The 18,515-nt window shown below is 43.5% G+C and overlaps 1 protein-coding gene across 1 annotated transcript in view; it reads right to left on the reverse strand.

Moving 5' to 3' along the window:
* Positions 1-13,206: 13,206 nt before the first annotated feature.
* LOC109876910 (vacuolar protein sorting-associated protein 13C-like) overlaps positions 13,207-18,515 on the reverse strand; it is a 225,678-nt gene continuing 220,369 nt past the window's right edge. Inside the window, 4 exon segments of the mRNA XM_031812890.1 lie at positions 13,207-13,600; positions 13,693-13,776; positions 14,949-15,072; positions 17,629-17,720. Coding sequence (XP_031668750.1) covers positions 13,499-13,600; positions 13,693-13,776; positions 14,949-15,072; positions 17,629-17,720 — 402 coding nt within the window. The 3' untranslated portion in view covers positions 13,207-13,498.

The raw sequence follows: 18,515 nt of genomic DNA on the forward strand, positions 1-18,515 counted from the left end.
GAATCCGTAATTACAGTGTCTCAGTCATTTCATCAGAACCAGATGATCAAAAGGAAAAAGAAAGTACAAAGCCGAGGTTTAAAAAAATGAATAACGCTGCATTTGGTTAACTACACTCTGAATAATAACAATGGTAATGTCAACAGGATTAATGAGATGTTAATGAGATGTTAATGAGATGCGCTGCATACATTAACTCCGGCTACGTTGAATAATATTAGAGGTAACGTTGTTATAATGAATTCCTATGTGCAGCCTCTGTGGGAAGCCAAATTACACTTTAGACCGTGTGTCTTCCTCTCTCCTACCTTTCTGACTCGATGAGATTAATGGAGTACACTTTAAACCGTGTGTCTTCCTCTCTCCTACCTTTCTGACTCGATGAGATTAATGGAGTACACTTTAAACCGTGTGTCTTCCTCTCTCCTACCTTTCTGACTAGATGAGGTTAATGGAGTACACTTTAAACCGTGTGTCTTCCTCTCTCCTACCTTTCTGACTAGATGAGGTTAATGGAGTACACTTTACACCGTGTGTCTTCCCCTCTCCTACCTTTCTGACTCGATGAGGTTAATGGAGTTTACGTACACTTTAAACCGTGTGTCTTCCTCTCTCCTACCTTTCTGACTCGATGAGGTTAATGGAGTTTACGTACACTTTAAACCGTGTGTCTTCCTCTCTCCTACCTTTCTGACTCGATGAGATTAATGGAGTACACTTTAAACCGCGTGTCTTCCTCTCTCCTACCTTTCTGACTCGATGAGATTAATGGAGTTTACGGACACTTTAAACCGTGTGTCTTCCTCTCTCCTACCTTTCTGACTCGATGAGGTTAATGGAGTTTACGTACACTTTAAACCGTGTGTCTTCCTCTCTCCTACCTTTCTGACTCGATGAGATTAATGGAGTACACTTTAAACCGTGTGTCTTCCTCTCTCCTACCTTTCTGACTCGATGAGATTAATGGAGTACACTTTAAACCGTGTGTCTTCCTCTCTCCTACCTTTCTGACTCGATGAGGTTAATGGAGTTTACGTACACTTTAAACCGGGTGTCTTCCTCTCTCCTACCTTTCTGACTCGATGAGATTAATGGAGTACACTTTAAACCGTGTGTCTTCCTCTCTCCTACCTTTCTGACTCGATGAGGTTAATGGAGTTTACGTACACTTTAAACCGGGTGTCTTCCTCTCTCCTACCTTTCTGACTCGATGAGATTAATGGAGTACACTTTAAACCGTGTGTCTTCCTCTCTCCTACCTTTCTGACTCAATGAGGTTAATGGAGTTTACGTACACTTTAAACCGGGTGTCTTCCTCTCTCCTACCTTTCTGACTCGATGAGATTAATGGAGTACACTTTAAACCGGGTGTCTTCCTCTCTCCTACCTTTCTGACTCGATGAGATTAATGGAGTACACTTTAAACCGTGTGTCTTCCTCTCTCCTACCTTTCTGACTCGATGAGATTAATGGAGTTTACGTACACTTTAAACCGTGTGTCTTCCTCTCTCCTACCTTTCTGACTCGATGAGATTAATGGAGTACACTTTAAACCGTGTGTCTTCCTCTCTCCTACCTTTCTGACTCGATGAGGTTAATGGAGTTTACGTACACTTTAAACCGCGTGTCTTCCTCTCTCCTACCTTTCTGACTCGATGTGATTAATGGAGTTAACGGACACTTTAAACCGTGTGTCTTCCTCTCTCCTACCTTTCTGACTCGATGAGATTAATGGAGTACACTTTAAACCGTGTGTCTTCCTCTCTCCTACCTTTCAGACTCGATGAGATTAATGGAGTTTACGTACACTTTAAACCGGGTGTCTTCCTCTCTCCTACCTTTCTGACTCGATGAGATTAATGGGAGACGGACATTTGAAGTCGGAAGTTTACATACACTTTAGCCAAATACATTTTAAACTCAAGTTTTTTTTCTCACAATTTCTGACATTTAATCCTAATATAATTTTTTTTTTTTTATCCCTGTTTTAGGTCAGTTAGGATCACACCTTTATTTTAAGAATGTGAAATGTCAGAATAATAGTAGAGATAATGATTTATTTCAGCTTTTATTTCTTTCATCACATTCCCAGTGGGTCAGAAGTTTACATACACTCAATTAGTATTTGGTAGCATTGCCATTGCAACTATGGAATTATGGTTGGGATTCTTGTCCATTTGGAAGACCCATTTGCCACCAAGCTTTAACTTCCTGACTGATGTCTTGAGATGTTGCATCAATATATCCACAAAAATGTCCTACCTCATGATGCCATCTATTTTGTGAAGTGTACCAGTCCCTCCTGCAGCAAAGCACCCCCACAACATGATGCTGCCACCCCAGTGCTTCACGGTTGGGATGGTGACCTTCAGCTTGAAAGTTTCCCCCTTTTTCCTCCAAACATAATGATGGTCATTATGGCCAAACAGTTATATTTTTGCTTCATCAGACCAGAGGACATTTCTCCATAAAGTACAATCTTTGTCCCCATGTGCAGTTGCAAACCAGTCTCTTTTTTTATGGCGGTTTTGGAGCAGTGGCTTCTTCCTTGTTGAGCGGCCTTTCAGGTTAAGTCAATACAGGACTCGTTTTACTGTGGATATAGATACTTTTGTACCTGTTTCCTCCAGCATCTTCACAAGGTCCTTTGCTGTTGTTCTGGGATTGATTTGCACTTTTCGCATCAAAGTATGTTCATCTCTAGGAGACAGAACACGTCTCCTTCCTGAGCGGTATGACGGCTGCGTGGTCCCATGGTGTTTATACTTGCGTTCTGTTGTTTGTACAGATAAACGTGGTACCTTCAGGTGTTTGGAAATTGTTCCCAAGGATGAACCAGACTTGTGGAGGTCTACAATAATTTTTCTGAGGTCTTGGCTGATTTCTTTAGATTTTCCCATGATGTCAAGCAAAGAGGCACTGAGTTTGAAGTTAGGCCTTGAAATACACCCACAGGTACACCTCCAATTGACTCAAATGATGTCAATTAGCCTATCAGAAGCTTCTAAAGCAATGACATCATTTTCTGGAATTTTCCAAGCTGTTTAAAGGCACAGTCAACATAGTGTATGTAAACTTCTGACCCACTGGAATTGTGATACAGTGAATTATAAGTTAAATAATCTGTCTGTAAACAATTGTTGGAAAAATGACTTGTGTCATGCACAAAGTAGATGTCCTAACCTACTTGCCAAAACTATATTTTGTTAACAAGAAATTTGCGGAGTGGTTTTAATACGTTTTAATGACTCCAACCTAAGTGTATGTAAACTTCTGACTTCAACTGTAGTTATTTTATATTTTTACCACTAGAAGGCCCTACCAAAACCACATGTATAATGTGGTTTTACTCCATTCAGTAGTCTACTCCATTCTGCTGTTCCTTACCTAGTATAATGTGTTTCAGTAGTCTACTCCATTCTGATGTTCCTTACCTAGTATAATGTGTTTCAGTAGTCTACTCCATTCTGCTGTTCCTTACCTAGTATAATGTGTTTCAGTAGTCTACTCCATTCTGCTGTTCCTCAACTAGTATGTGTTTCAGTAGTCTACTCCATTCTGCTGTTCCTTACATAGTATAATGTGTTTCAGTAGTCTACTCCATTCTGCTGTTCCTCATCTAGTATAATGTGTTTCAGTAGTCTACTCCATTCTGCTGTTCCTGACCTAGTATGTTTCAGTAGTCTACTCCATTCTGCTGTTCCTTACCTAGTATAATGTGTTTCAGTAGTCTACTCCATTCTGCTGTTCCTCAACTAGTATGTGTTTCAGTAGTCTACTCCATTCTGCTGTTCCTTACATAGTATAATGTGTTTCAGTAGTCTACTCCATTCTGCTGTTCCTCATCTAGTATAATGTGTTTCAGTAGTCTACTCCATTCTGCTGTTCCTTACCTAGTATAATGTGTTTCAGTAGTCTACTCCATTCTGCTGTTCCTCATCTAGTATAATGTGTTTCAGTAGTCTACTCCATTCTGCTGTTCCTCACCTAGTATAATGGGTTTCAGTAGTCTACTCCATTCTGCTGTTCCTCAATTAGTATGTGTTTCAGTAGTCTACTCCATTCTGCTGTTCCTTACCTAGTATAATGTGTTTCAGTAGTCTACTCCATTCTGCTGTTCCTCATCTAGTATAATGTGTTTCAGTAGTCTACTCCATTCTGCTGTTCCTTACCTAGTATAATGTGTTTCAGTAGTCTACTCCATTCTGCTGTTCCTCATCTAGTATAATGTGTTTCAGTAGTCTACTCCATTCTGCTGTTCCTTACCTAGTATAATGTGTTTCAGTAGTCTACTCCATTCTGCTGTTCCTCATCTAGTATAATGTGTTTCAGTAGTCTACTCCATTCTGCTGTTCCTCACCTAGTATAATGTGTTTCAGTAGTCTACTCCATTCTGCTGTTCCTCACCTAGTATAATGTGTTTCAGTAGTCTACTCCATTCTGCTGTTCCTCACCTAGTATAATGTGTTTCAGTAGTCTACTCCATTCTGCTGTTCCTCACCTAGTATAATGTGTTTCAGTAGTCTACTCCATTCTGCTGTTCCTCACCTAGTATAATGTGTTTCAGTAGTCTACTCCATTCTGCTGTTCCTCACCTAGTATAATGTGTTTCAGTAGTCTACTCCATTCTGCTGTTCCTCACCTAGTATAATGTGTTTCAGTCTACTCCATTCTGCTGTTCCTTACCTAGTCCTGGCTTTGTGATTGGTCTGCTTTGAACCCGGTGACAGTGGGAAATATACACCAGTAGACTCTACCACCAGCACAAGTACATCGTGTTTAAAGTGTGTAGTGTGTCAGTATCTCTATCTGGTATTCCTTACCAGTGTTGGACTGTTTGTCTGCTTTGTTCACAGCGGGGTCTCCTTCATCACTCGTAGCCACTACCACTTTTGACAATATACTTTAACGTGTGTATAAGTGCGTTTCAGTACTCCGGACTGACGTTGGACTGTTTGACTGGACTGCTTTGAACAGCACACAGCAGGACATCCGAGCTGTGAAACCTCAGGGTCGTAAAAAGAGGCATTAAGCTGTCGCTTCTCATTCGTCATTCACGTTTGATACACTGGTAAAAACACACGGTCTTTATGAGTCACACACACAGCTACTGTTAACTGTTACACCCTCTGCATCCTAAATGGTACCCTATTCCCTATGTAGTGCACTACATTTGACCAGGGCCCATGGGGGAATAGTGCGTGATTTGGGACTTAGTGTGCAATACTGTAACTGTGTACAGCCTGGTGATTTTCGCCTTGTATCATATGATATAACCTAACTCAGTTAGCTAGGTCGTTGGCTTCCTCCTTGTATCATATGATATAACCTAACTCTGTTGTCTTCCTCCTCGTATCATACGATATAACCTAACTCAATTAGCTAGGTCGTTGGCTTCCCTCCTTGTATCATATGATATAACCCAACTCAATTAGCTAGGTCGTTGGCTTCCCTCCTCGTATCATACGATATAACCTAACTCAATTAGCTAGGTTGTTGGCTTCCCTCCTTGTATCATATGATATAACCTAACTCAATTAGCTAGGTCGTTGGCTTCCCTCCTCGTATCATACGATATAACCTAACTCTGTTGGCTTCCTCCTTGTATCATATGATATAACCTAACTCAATTAGCTAGGTCGTTGGCTTCCCTCCTTGTATCATATGATATAACCTAACTCTGTTGGCTTCCTCCTCGTATCATACAATATAACCTAACTCAATTAGCTAGGTCGTTGGCTTCCTCCTCGTATCATACGATATAACCTAACTCTGTTGGCTTCCTCCTCGTATCATATGATATAACCTAACTCAATTAGCTAGGTCATTGGCTTCCCTCCTCGTATCATACGATATAACCTAACTCAATTAGCTAGGTCGTTGGCTTCCCTCCTTGTATCATATGATATAACCCAACTCAATTAGCTAGGTCGTTGGCTTCCTCATTGTATCATATGATATAACCTAACTCTGTTGGCTTCCTCCTTGTATCATATGATATAACCTAACTCAGTTAGCTAGGTCGTTGGCTTCCTCCTTGTATCATATGATATAACCTAACTCTGTTGTCTTCCTCCTCGTATCATACGATATAACCTAACTCAATTAGCTAGGTCGTTGGCTTCCCTCCTTGTATCATATGATATAACCCAACTCAATTAGCTAGGTCGTTGGCTTCCCTCCTCGTATCATACGATATAACCTAACTCAATTAGCTAGGTTGTTGGCTTCCCTCCTTGTATCATATGATATAACCTAACTCAATTAGCTAGGTCGTTGGCTTCCCTCCTCGTATCATACGATATAACCTAACTCTGTTGGCTTCCTCCTTGTATCATATGATATAACCTAACTCAATTAGCTAGGTCGTTGGCTTCCCTCCTTGTATCATATGATATAACCTAACTCTGTTGGCTTCCTCCTCGTATCATACAATATAACCTAACTCAATTAGCTAGGTCGTTGGCTTCCTCCTCGTATCATACGATATAACCTAACTCTGTTGGCTTCCTCCTCGTATCATATGATATAACCTAACTCAATTAGCTAGGTCATTGGCTTCCCTCCTCGTATCATACGATATAACCTAACTCAATTAGCTAGGTCGTTGGCTTCCCTCCTTGTATCATATGATATAACCCAACTCAATTAGCTAGGTCGTTGGCTTCCTCATTGTATCATATGATATAACCTAACTCAATTAGCTAGGTCATTGGCTTCCCTCCTTGTATCATACGATATAACCTAACTCAATTAGCTAGGTTGTTGGCTTCCCTCCTTGTATCATATGATATAACCCAACTCAATTAGCTAGGTCGTTGGCTTCCCTCCTCGTATCATATGATATAACCTAACTCAATTAGCTAGGCCGTTGGCTTCCCTCCTCGTATCATACGATATAACCTAACTCAATTAGCTAGGTCGTTGGCTTCCCTCCTTGTATCATATGATATAACCTAACTCTGTTGGCTTCCTCCTCGTATCATACAATATAACCTAACTCAATTAGCTAGGTCGTTGGCTTCCTCCTCGTATCATACGATATAACCTAACTCTGTTGGCTTCCTCCTCGTATCATATGATATAACCTAACTCAATTAGCTAGGTCGTTGGCTTCCTCATTGTATCATATGATATAACCTAACTCAATTAGCTAGGTCATTGGCTTCCCTCCTCGTATCATATGATATAACCTAACTCAATTAGCTAGGTCGTTGGCTTCCTCATTGTATCATATGATATAACCTAACTCAATTAGCTAGGTTGTTGGCTTCCCTCCTTGTATCATATGATATAACCCAACTCAATTAGCTAGGTCGTTGGCTTCCCTCCTCGTATCATACGATATAACCTAACTCTGTTGGCTTCCTCCTTGTATCATATGATATAACCTAACTCAATTAGCTAGGTCGTTGGCTTCCTCTTCGTATCATACGATATAACCTAACTCTGTTGGCTTCCCTCCTTGTATCATATGATATAACCTAACTCAATTAGCTAGGTCGTTGGCTTCCCTCCTTGTATCATATGATATAACCTAACTCAGTTAGGTAGGTTGTTGGCTTCCCTCCTCGTATCATATGATATAACCCAACTCAATTAGCTAGGTCATTGGCTTCCCTCCTCGTATCATACGATATAACCTAACTCAATTAGCTAGGTCGTTGGCTTCCCTCCTTGTATCATATGATATAACCCAACTCAGTTAGCTAGGTCGTTGGCTTCCTCCTTGTATCATACGATATAACCTAACTCTGTTGGCTTCCTCCTTGTATCATATGATATAACCTAACTCAATTAGCTAGGTCGTTGGCTTCCCTCCTTGTATCATATGATATAACCTAACTCTGTTGGCTTCCTCCTCGTATCATATGATATAACCTAACTCTGTTGGCTTCCTCCTTGTATCATACGATATAACGTAACTCAGTTAGCTAGGTCGTTGGCTTCCTCTTCGTATCATATGATATAACCTAACTCAGTTAGCTAGGTCGTTGGCTTCCTCTTCGTATCATATGATATAACCTAACTCCGTTAGCTAGGTCGTTGGCTTCCTCCTCGTATCATTCGATATAACCTAACTCTGTTGGCTTCCTCCTCGTATCATACAATATAACCTAACTCAATTAGCTAGGTCGTTGGCTTCCTCCTCGTATCATACGATATAACCTAACTCAGTTAGCTAGGTCGTTGGCTTCCCTCCTTGTTATTATAGATTAGCTAAATACGCACAGAGACAATGTATATTTAAAACATTTAATTGTTTGTGTTCAATTATTTATTTGGTACACCAAGGTCAGCAGGACAGATAAGGACAGAATATGCTCATACGTAGTTATTTGAATAGATCACAGCAACATATATGAAATGTAACGTTGCATAGTTTTCAGTACACTGGTCATTGGACTCTTACCTGGTCTACGTAGTCTATACTGTAGATGTGTACAGTACATCACTTTACATGAACTAACAGGTATTACAAAATGAACTCCCATTTCAAGATAGACTGATATGATGTCAGTAACATGATTGTTAATCAAAAGGGAACATTTGAAAGAGTTAAGTGCCTATTTCTCCTCCAAAAATGAGATAAACCTGTAGAAACGATGAATAACTGACTTGTCAATACCATCGTCCATGTAAAAATCACCTCTGTTTGTACAGCAGTCAGATCAACGAATCAGTGACACCCTTTAAAATCAGACATCTGTAAACATTACACAGAAAAGCAAAGACAAAACAAACAAACACATTCTTATAGATCCTTCGTCTAATTTATATATATATATATATTGTTTTTTATTGTACCCTTTTTCAATTACAAATCATTGATTCTGGAGGGAATTGTGTCAACGAAAAACAACAACCTTCCTATCATCGATTCAGATATTATCCAAATGATCAGATTTGATTTCTTCTCCATAAGGCAGCAGTGACTCATTAGTAAACAGGACTGTAAACACTAATGCATGGCTTTTCTTTAGTGCAAATGTGTGTTGGGCTGGGCAGTACAGTAGCAGTGTGTTGGGCTGGGCAGTACAGTAGCAGTGTGTTGGGCTGGGCAGTACAGTAGCAGTGTGTTGGGCAGTACAGTAGCAGTGTGTTGGGCAGTACTGTAGCAGTGTGTTGGGCTGGGCAGTACAGTAGCAGTGTGTTGGGCTGGGCAGTACAGTAGCAGTGTGTTGGGCTGGGCAGTACAGTAGCAGTGTGTTGGGCAGTACTGTAGCAGTGTGTTGGGCTGGGCAGTACAGTAGCAGTGTGTTGGGCTGGGCAGTACAGTAGCAGTGTGTTGGGCTGGGCAGTACTGTAGCAGTGTGTTGGGCTGGGCAGTACAGTAGCAGTGTGTTGGGCTGTACAGTAGCAGTGTGTTGGGCTGGGCAGTACAGTAGCAGTGTGTTGGGCTGGGCAGTACAGTAGCAGTGTGTTGGGCTGGGCAGTACAGTAGCAGTGTGTTGGACTGGGCAGTACAGTAGCAGTGTGTTGGACTGGGCAGTACAGTAGCAGTGTGTTGGACTGGGCAGTACAGTAGCAGTGTGTTGGACTGGGCAGTACAGTAGCAGTGTGTTGGACTGGGCAGTACAGTAGCAGTGTGTTGGGCTGGGCAGTACAGTAGCAGTGTGTTGGGCTGGGCAGTACAGTAGCAGTGTGTTGGGCTGGGCAGTACAGTAGCAGTGTGTTGGGCTGGGCAGTACAGTAGCAGTGTGTTGGACTGGGCAGTACAGTAGCAGTGTGTTGGGCTGGGCAGTACAGTAGCAGTGTGTTGGGCAGTACAGTAGCAGTGTGTTGGGCAGTACAGTAGCAGTGTGTTGGGCTGGGCAGTACAGTAGCAGTGTGTTGGGCTGGGCAGTACAGTAGCAGTGTGTTGGGCAGTACAGTAGCAGTGTGTTGGGCAGTACAGTAGCAGTGTGTTGGGCTGGGCAGTACAGTAGCAGTGTGTTGGGCTGGGCAGTACAGTAGCAGTGTGTTGGGCTGGGCAGTACAGTAGCAGTGTGTTGGGCAGTACAGTAGCAGTGTGTTGGGCTGGGCTGTACAGTAGCAGTGTGTTGGGCAGTACAGTAGCAGTGTGTTGGGCTGGGCAGTACAGTAGCAGTGTGTTGGGCTGGGCAGTACAGTAGCAGTGTGTTGGGCAGTACAGTAGCAGTGTGTTGGGCAGTACTGTAGCAGTGTGTTGGGCTGGGCAGTACAGTAGCAGTGTGTTGGGCTGGGCAGTACAGTAGCAGTGTGTTGGGCTGGGCAGTACAGTAGCAGTGTGTTGGGCAGTACTGTAGCAGTGTGTTGGGCTGGGCAGTACAGTAGCAGTGTGTTGGGCTGGGCAGTACAGTAGCAGTGTGTTGGGCTGGGCAGTACTGTAGCAGTGTGTTGGGCTGGGCAGTACAGTAGCAGTGTGTTGGGCTGTACAGTAGCAGTGTGTTGGGCTGGGCAGTACAGTAGCAGTGTGTTGGGCTGGGCAGTACAGTAGCAGTGTGTTGGACTGGGCAGTACAGTAGCAGTGTGTTGGACTGGGCAGTACAGTAGCAGTGTGTTGGACTGGGCAGTACAGTAGCAGTGTGTTGGACTGGGCAGTACAGTAGCAGTGTGTTGGACTGGGCAGTACAGTAGCAGTGTGTTGGGCTGGGCAGTACAGTAGCAGTGTGTTGGGCTGGGCAGTACAGTAGCAGTGTGTTGGGCTGGGCAGTACAGTAGCAGTGTGTTGGGCTGGGCAGTACAGTAGCAGTGTGTTGGGCTGGGCAGTACAGTAGCAGTGTGTTGGACTGGGCAGTACAGTAGCAGTGTGTTGGGCTGGGCAGTACAGTAGCAGTGTGTTGGGCAGTACAGTAGCAGTGTGTTGGGCAGTACAGTAGCAGTGTGTTGGGCTGGGCAGTACAGTAGCAGTGTGTTGGGCAGTACAGTAGCAGTGTGTTGGGCAGTACAGTAGCAGTGTGTTGGGCAGTACAGTAGCAGTGTGTTGGGCTGGGCAGTACAGTAGCAGTGTGTTGGGCTGGGCAGTACAGTAGCAGTGTGTTGGGCAGTACAGTAGCAGTGTGTTGGGCTGGGCTGTACAGTAGCAGTGTGTTGGGCTGGGCTGTACAGTAGCAGTGTGTTGGGCAGTACAGTAGCAGTGTGTTGGGCTGGGCAGTACAGTAGCAGTGTGTTGGGCTGGGCAGTAGCAGTGTGCTGGGCTGGGCAGTAGCAGTGTGCTGGGCTGGGCAGTACAGTAGCAATGTGTTGGGCTGGGCATTACTGTAGCAGTGTGTTGGGCTGGGCAGTACAGTAGCAGTGTGTTGGGCTGGGCAGTACAGTAGCAGTGTGCTGGGCTGTACAGTAGCAGTGTGTTAGGCTGTACAGTAGCAGTGTGTTGGGCTGGGCAGTACAGTAGCAGTGTGTTGGGCTGGGCAGTACAGTAGCAGTGTGTTGGGCTGGGCAGTACAGTAGCAGTGTGTTGGGCTGGGCAGTACAGTAGCAGTGTGTTGGGCTGGGCAGTACTGTAGCAGTGTGTTGGGCTGGGCAGTACAGTAGCAGTGTGTTGGGCTGGGCAGTACAGTAGCAGTGTGTTGGGCTGGGCAGTACAGTAGCAGTGTGTTGGGCAGTACAGTAGCAGTGTGTTGGGCTGGGCAGTAGCAGTGTGCTGGGCTGGGCAGTACAGTAGCAGTGTGTTGGGCTGGGCAGTACAGTAGCAGTGTGTTGGGCTGGGCAGTACAGTAGCAGTGTGTTGGGCAGTACTGTAGCAGTGTGTTGGGCTGGGCAGTACAGTAGCAGTGTGTTGGGCTGGGCAGTACAGTAGCAGTGTGTTGGGCTGGGCAGTACTGTAGCAGTGTGTTGGGCTGGGCAGTACAGTAGCAGTGTGTTGGGCTGTACAGTAGCAGTGTGTTGGGCTGGGCAGTACAGTAGCAGTGTGTTGGGCTGGGCAGTACAGTAGCAGTGTGTTGGGCTGGGCAGTACAGTAGCAGTGTGTTGGACTGGGCAGTACAGTAGCAGTGTGTTGGACTGGGCAGTACAGTAGCAGTGTGTTGGACTGGGCAGTACAGTAGCAGTGTGTTGGACTGGGCAGTACAGTAGCAGTGTGTTGGACTGGGCAGTACAGTAGCAGTGTGTTGGGCTGGGCAGTACAGTAGCAGTGTGTTGGGCTGGGCAGTACAGTAGCAGTGTGTTGGGCTGGGCAGTACAGTAGCAGTGTGTTGGACTGGGCAGTACAGTAGCAGTGTGTTGGGCTGGGCAGTACAGTAGCAGTGTGTTGGGCAGTACAGTAGCAGTGTGTTGGGCAGTACAGTAGCAGTGTGTTGGGCAGTACAGTAGCAGTGTGTTGGGCTGGGCAGTACAGTAGCAGTGTGTTGGGCTGGGCAGTACAGTAGCAGTGTGTTGGGCAGTACAGTAGCAGTGTGTTGGGCAGTACAGTAGCAGTGTGTTGGGCTGGGCAGTACAGTAGCAGTGTGTTGGGCTGGGCAGTACAGTAGCAGTGTGTTGGGCTGGGCAGTACAGTAGCAGTGTGTTGGGCAGTACAGTAGCAGTGTGTTGGGCTGGGCTGTACAGTAGCAGTGTGTTGGGCAGTACAGTAGCAGTGTGTTGGGCTGGGCAGTACAGTAGCAGTGTGTTGGGCTGGGCAGTAGCAGTGTGCTGGGCTGGGCAGTAGCAGTGTGCTGGGCTGGGCAGTACAGTAGCAATGTGTTGGGCTGGGCATTACTGTAGCAGTGTGTTGGGCTGGGCAGTACAGTAGCAGTGTGTTGGGCTGGGCAGTACAGTAGCAGTGTGCTGGGCTGTACAGTAGCAGTGTGTTAGGCTGTACAGTAGCAGTGTGTTGGGCTGGGCAGTACAGTAGCAGTGTGTTGGGCTGGGCAGTACAGTAGCAGTGTGTTGGGCTGGGCAGTACAGTAGCAGTGTGTTGGGCTGGGCAGTACAGTAGCAGTGTGTTGGGCTGGGCAGTACAGTAGCAGTGTGTTGGGCTGGGCAGTACTGTAGCAGTGTGTTGGGCTGGGCAGTACAGTAGCAGTGTGTTGGGCTGGGCAGTACAGTAGCAGTGTGTTGGGCTGGGCAGTACAGTAGCAGTGTGTTGGGCAGTACAGTAGCAGTGTGTTGGGCTGGGCAGTAGCAGTGTGCTGGGCTGGGCAGTACAGTAGCAGTGTGTTGGGCTGGGCAGTACAGTAGCAGTGTGTTGGGCTGGGCAGTAGCAGTGTGCTGGGCTGGGCAGTACAGTAGCAGTGTGTTGGGCTGGGCAGTACAGTAGCAGTGTGTTGGGCTGGGCAGTACAGTAGCAGTGTATTGGGCTGGGCAGTACAGTAGCAGTGTGTTGGGCTGTACAGTAGCAGTGTGTTGGGCTGGGCAGTACAGTAGCAGGAACAGTGTACTGGCTGAGCAGTGGTGACATTCTGGGTGGTGATCACCTACTGAGTAGTGATCACGTCAGCCTGGGTAACTATGACATCATTCTGGGTGTTGATCACCTACTGAGTAGTAATCACGTCAGGCTGGGTAACCATGACATCATTCTGGGTAACCATGACATCGTTCCGGGCCGGCGATGACATCAACACTTGTCTCCCAGTTTGAGAAAGCGCTGTGATTTTTGCTTCACCATCCGATGCTGCCTCTGGGCCGACTGGGCCTGCTCTATGGCCTCACACAGTTTCTACAGAGGAGGAGGAGAGGCCGTTAGGTACTGTGGGTCGAACACAAGCACACACACACACACACACACACATAAAGGTGTATTATCCGGACCTGGGCAGTGGCAGGGTTCTTGAGGTGCAGCACTCTCATGGGTTCCTGTCCATCTCTCTTTTGGAACTTCAACTTGTTCTGTTCCTGTTGTCAGACAAATAGATTCAGTCCAATACAACTTGTTCTGTTCCTGTTGTCAGACAAATAGATTCAGTCCAATACAACTTGTTCTGTTCCTATAGATTCAGTCCAATACAACTTGTTCTGTTCCTATAGACCTACAAAGAGATTCAGTCCAATACAACTTGTTCTGTTCCTATAGACCTACAAAGAGATTCAGTCCAATACAACTTGTTCTGTTCCTATAGATTCAGTCCAATACAACTTGTTCTGTTCCTATAGACCTACAAAGAGATTCAGTCCAATACAACTTGTTCTGTTCCTATAGACCTACAAAGAGATTCAGTCCAATACAACTTGTTCTGTTCCTATAGACCTACAAAGAGATTCAGTCCAATACAACTTGTTCTGTTCCTATAGACCTACAAAGAGATTCAGTCCATTACAACCTGTTCTGTTCCTGTTATCAGACAAATAGATTCAGTCCATTACAACCTGTTCTGTTCCTGTTGTCAGACAAAGAGATTCAGTCCATTACAACTTGTTCTGTTCCTGTTGTCAGACAAATAGATTCAGTCCAATACAACTTGTTCTGTTCCTATAGTCCTACAAAGAGATTCAGTCCATTACAACTTGTTCTGTTCCTGTTATCAGACAAATAGATTCAGTTCATTACAACTTGTTCTGTTCCTGTTGTCAGACAAAGAGATTCAGTCCAATACAACTTGTTCTGTTCTTATAGACCTACAAAGAGATTCAGTCCATTACAACTTGTTCTGTTCCTATAGTCCTACAAATAGATTCAGTTCATTACAACTTGTTCTGTTCCTATAGATTCAGTCCAATACAACTTGTTCTGTTCCTATAGTCCTACAAAGAGATTCAGTCCATTACAACTTGTTCTGTTCCTATAGACCTACAAAGAGATTCAGTCCATTACAACTTGTTCTGTTCCTATAGACCTACAAAGAGATTCAGTCCATTACAACTTGTTCTGTTCCTATAGACCTACAAAGAGATTCAGTCCAATACAACTTGTTCTGTTCCTGCTGTCAGACAAAGAGATTCGGTCCAATACAAAACCCAAGGAGATAAGGACGCAGGCAACTAAGTAAGTAAGCGAGTGAATTTTAAATAGTTCCGACTGGACCTAAGGATGCTATTTAATGTGTCAGGTCAAAATGTCTCAGGCAGACCTTGCAGTAGATCATCAGGTCTCCTCCTTCCACGTACGGAGGCCTTGAGAAATGCTCAAACAGACACTCCCACTCTTTGTTGAAGTGACCCACAAACTCCACCTCCTTCACACACATCACTCTCCTGTAGGAGGAGAAGAGACGTCGCAAGGCAGAAAGTGTTGAGGGGTGAAAATACATGACAACCTCAATATTACAATAATTCTACTTCACCGACAGTAACGTTAATTCATACACAATGAATGCAGGAGTGTTTAATGAATATATAGATACTGTAGATATACTCTATATCGTATCCGTCTGTCTATCTATCTATCTACAGTACCAGTCAAACGTTTGGAGACACCTACTCATTCTAGTTTATTTTCTTTAAAAAAAACTATTTCGCTGCATTGTAGAATTTTAGTGAAGACATCAAAACGATGAAATAACACATATGGAATCATGTAGTAACCAAAAAAGTTATCAAAGTAGCCATCCTTTGCTTTGATGACAGCTTTGCACACTCTTGGCATTCTCTCAACCAGCTTCATGAGGTAGTCACCTGGAATGCGTTTCAATTATCAGGTGGGCCTTGTTAAAAGTACATTTGTGGAATTTCTTTCCTTCTTAATGCGTTTGAGCCAATCAGTTGTGATGTGAAAAGGTAGGGGTGGTATACAGAAGATAGCACTATTTGGTAAAAGACCAAGTCCATATTATGGCAAGCACAGCTCAAATAAACAAAGAGAAACAACAGTCCATCATTACTTTAAGACATGAAGGTCAGACAATCTGGAAAATGTCAAGAACTTTGAAAGTTTCTTCAAGCGCTGTCGCAAAAACCATCAAGCGCTATGATGAAACTGGTTCTCATGAGGACCACCACAGGAAAGGAAGACCCAGAGTTACCTCTGCTGCAGAGGATAAGTTCATTAGAGTTAACTGCACCTCACATTGCAGCCCCACTAAACTCTTAACAGAGTTCAAGTAACAGACACATCTCAACATCAACTGTTCAGAGCAGACTGTGTGAATCAGACCTTCATGGTCAATTTGCTGCAAAGAAACCACTACTAAAGGACACCAATAAGAAGAAGAAACTTGCTTGGGTCTGAGAAACATGAGCAATGGACATTAGACCGGTAGAAATATGTCCTGATGAGTCCAAATATGAGATTTTCGGTTCCAACCGCCGTGTCTTCGTAAGATGCAGAGGTGGTGAACGGATGATCTCTGCATGTGTGGTTCCCACCGTGAAGCATGGAGGAGGAGGTGTGATTTATTTAGAATTCAAGACACACTTACCAGCATGGCTACCACAGCATTCTGCAGAAATACGCCATCCCATCTGGTTTGCGCTTAGTGGGACTATCTTTTGTTTTGCAACAGGACAATGACCCAACACACACCTCCAGGCTGTGTAAGGGCTATTTGACCAAGAAGGAGAGTGATGGAGTGTTTCATCAGATGACCTGGCCTCCACAATCACTTGACCTCAACCCAATTGAGATGGTTTGGGATGAGTTGGACCCCAGAGTGAAGGAAAAGCAGCCAACAAGTGTTTAGCATATGTGGGAACTCCTGCAAGACTGTTGGAAAAGCATTCCAGGTGAAGCTGGTTGAGAGAATGCCAAGAGTGTGCAAAGCTGTCATCAAGGCAAAGGGTGGCTACTTTGAATAATCTCAAATATATTGATTTATTTAACACTTTTTGGGGGTTACTACATGATTCCATGTGTTATTTCATAGTTTTGATGTTTTCAAATCGTTGAAAATAAAGAAAAACCCTGGAATGAGCAGGTGTGTCCAAATGTTTGACTGGTCCTGTAGTTTTACACACGGTGCTTTCAGAAAGTATTCAGACCCCTTCCCTTTTCCACATTTTGTTACGTTACCTTAGTCTAAAATGGATTAAATACATGTTTTCCCCTCATCAATCTAAACACAATACCCAAAGACAAAGCTAAAACAGGTTTTTACAAAATGTTGCTAATTTATTACAAATTTAAAAAACTGAAATACCCTATTTACATAACTATTCAGACCCTTTGCTATGAGACTCGAAATTGAGCTCTTGTTTCCATTGATCATCCTTGAGATGTTTCTACCACCTCATTGGAGGCCACCTGTGGTAAATTCAATTGATTGGACCCGATTTGTTGTGTGTGCCTTTCCAAATCATATCTAATCAATTGAATTTACCACAGGTGGCCTCCAATCAAGTTGTAGAAACATCTCAAATATGATCAATGGAAACAGGATGCACCTGAGCTCAATTTCAAGTCTCATAGCAAAGGGTCTGAATACTTACACAAATAAGGTATTTATATTTTTTTATTTGTAATACATTTGCAAAAATGTCTACAAACCTGTTTTCCATTTGTCATTATAGGGTATTGTGATGTCATTATGGGGTATGATGATGTCACTATGGGGTATTGTGATGTCATTATGGGGTATTGTGTGTAGATTGCTGAGAATTTGTATTTATTTAATCCATTTTAGAATATGGCTGTAAAGTAACAGAAATGTGGGAAAAAAGTCAAGGGGTCTGAATACTTTCCTTGAACGCACAATTTGTTAAAAAATACCTTTTCAGGTTTAAGTGTCTTCCCAAACCAGTATCTCCATTATACAAACACAAAATGTCTACCCCTGAGGCACGAGTCACATTGAACTGAAGTATTCCATAATGTACCTGTTGGTCACTATGACGTTGGTCTTCCTGTGTCCAGGGTACAAACAGTGTTCTCTGAAGATCTCTCCTTCCAGCTGCTTGATCTCTGACCTCTGAAGGAGCAGTGTCCATGTGTGAAAACATACAAATTCATTAGCTGTGTTTGAATACCCATAATAACATACTGTACCACTACATACTTAACGAGTATATACTATATACTATTAGTTCACTGCTGTGTTCGAATACCCATACTAACATACTGTATACTACATACTTAATGAGTATATACTATTAGTTCACTGCTGTGTTTGAATACCCATACTAACATACTGTACACTACATACTTAATGAGTATATACTATATACTATTAGTTCACTGCTGTGTTCTAATACCCATACTAACATACTGTATACTACATACTTAACGAGTATATACTATATACTATTAGTTCACTGCTGTGTTCTAATACCCATACTAACATACTGTATACTACATACTTAATGAGTATATACTATATACTATTAGTTCACTGCTGTGTTCTAATACCCATACTAACATACTGTACACTACATACTTAATGAGTATATACTATATACTATTAGTGCACTGCTGTGTTCTAATACCCATACTAACATACTGTACACTACATACTTAATGAGTATATACTATATACTATTAGTTCACTGCTGTGTTCGAATACCCATAATAACATACTGTATACTACATACTTAATGAGTATATGCTATTATACTGTAAACCAAACGGTATTGTTTCAGTTGAGCGTACTAGAGCGTTGCCTGTCTACCCTGAAGTTGATGCTGTTGCTATGCAACCGCGTGCTAGCTTGTAAACATTAACAAATGACTAGCTAAACATTTTACGATTTCGGGTGTGTGTTTGTATA

The sequence above is a fragment of the Oncorhynchus kisutch genome, unplaced genomic scaffold, assembly GCF_002021735.2.
Source record: "Oncorhynchus kisutch isolate 150728-3 unplaced genomic scaffold, Okis_V2 Okis03b-Okis08b_hom, whole genome shotgun sequence".
Taxonomy (NCBI): Eukaryota; Metazoa; Chordata; class Actinopteri; order Salmoniformes; family Salmonidae; genus Oncorhynchus; species Oncorhynchus kisutch.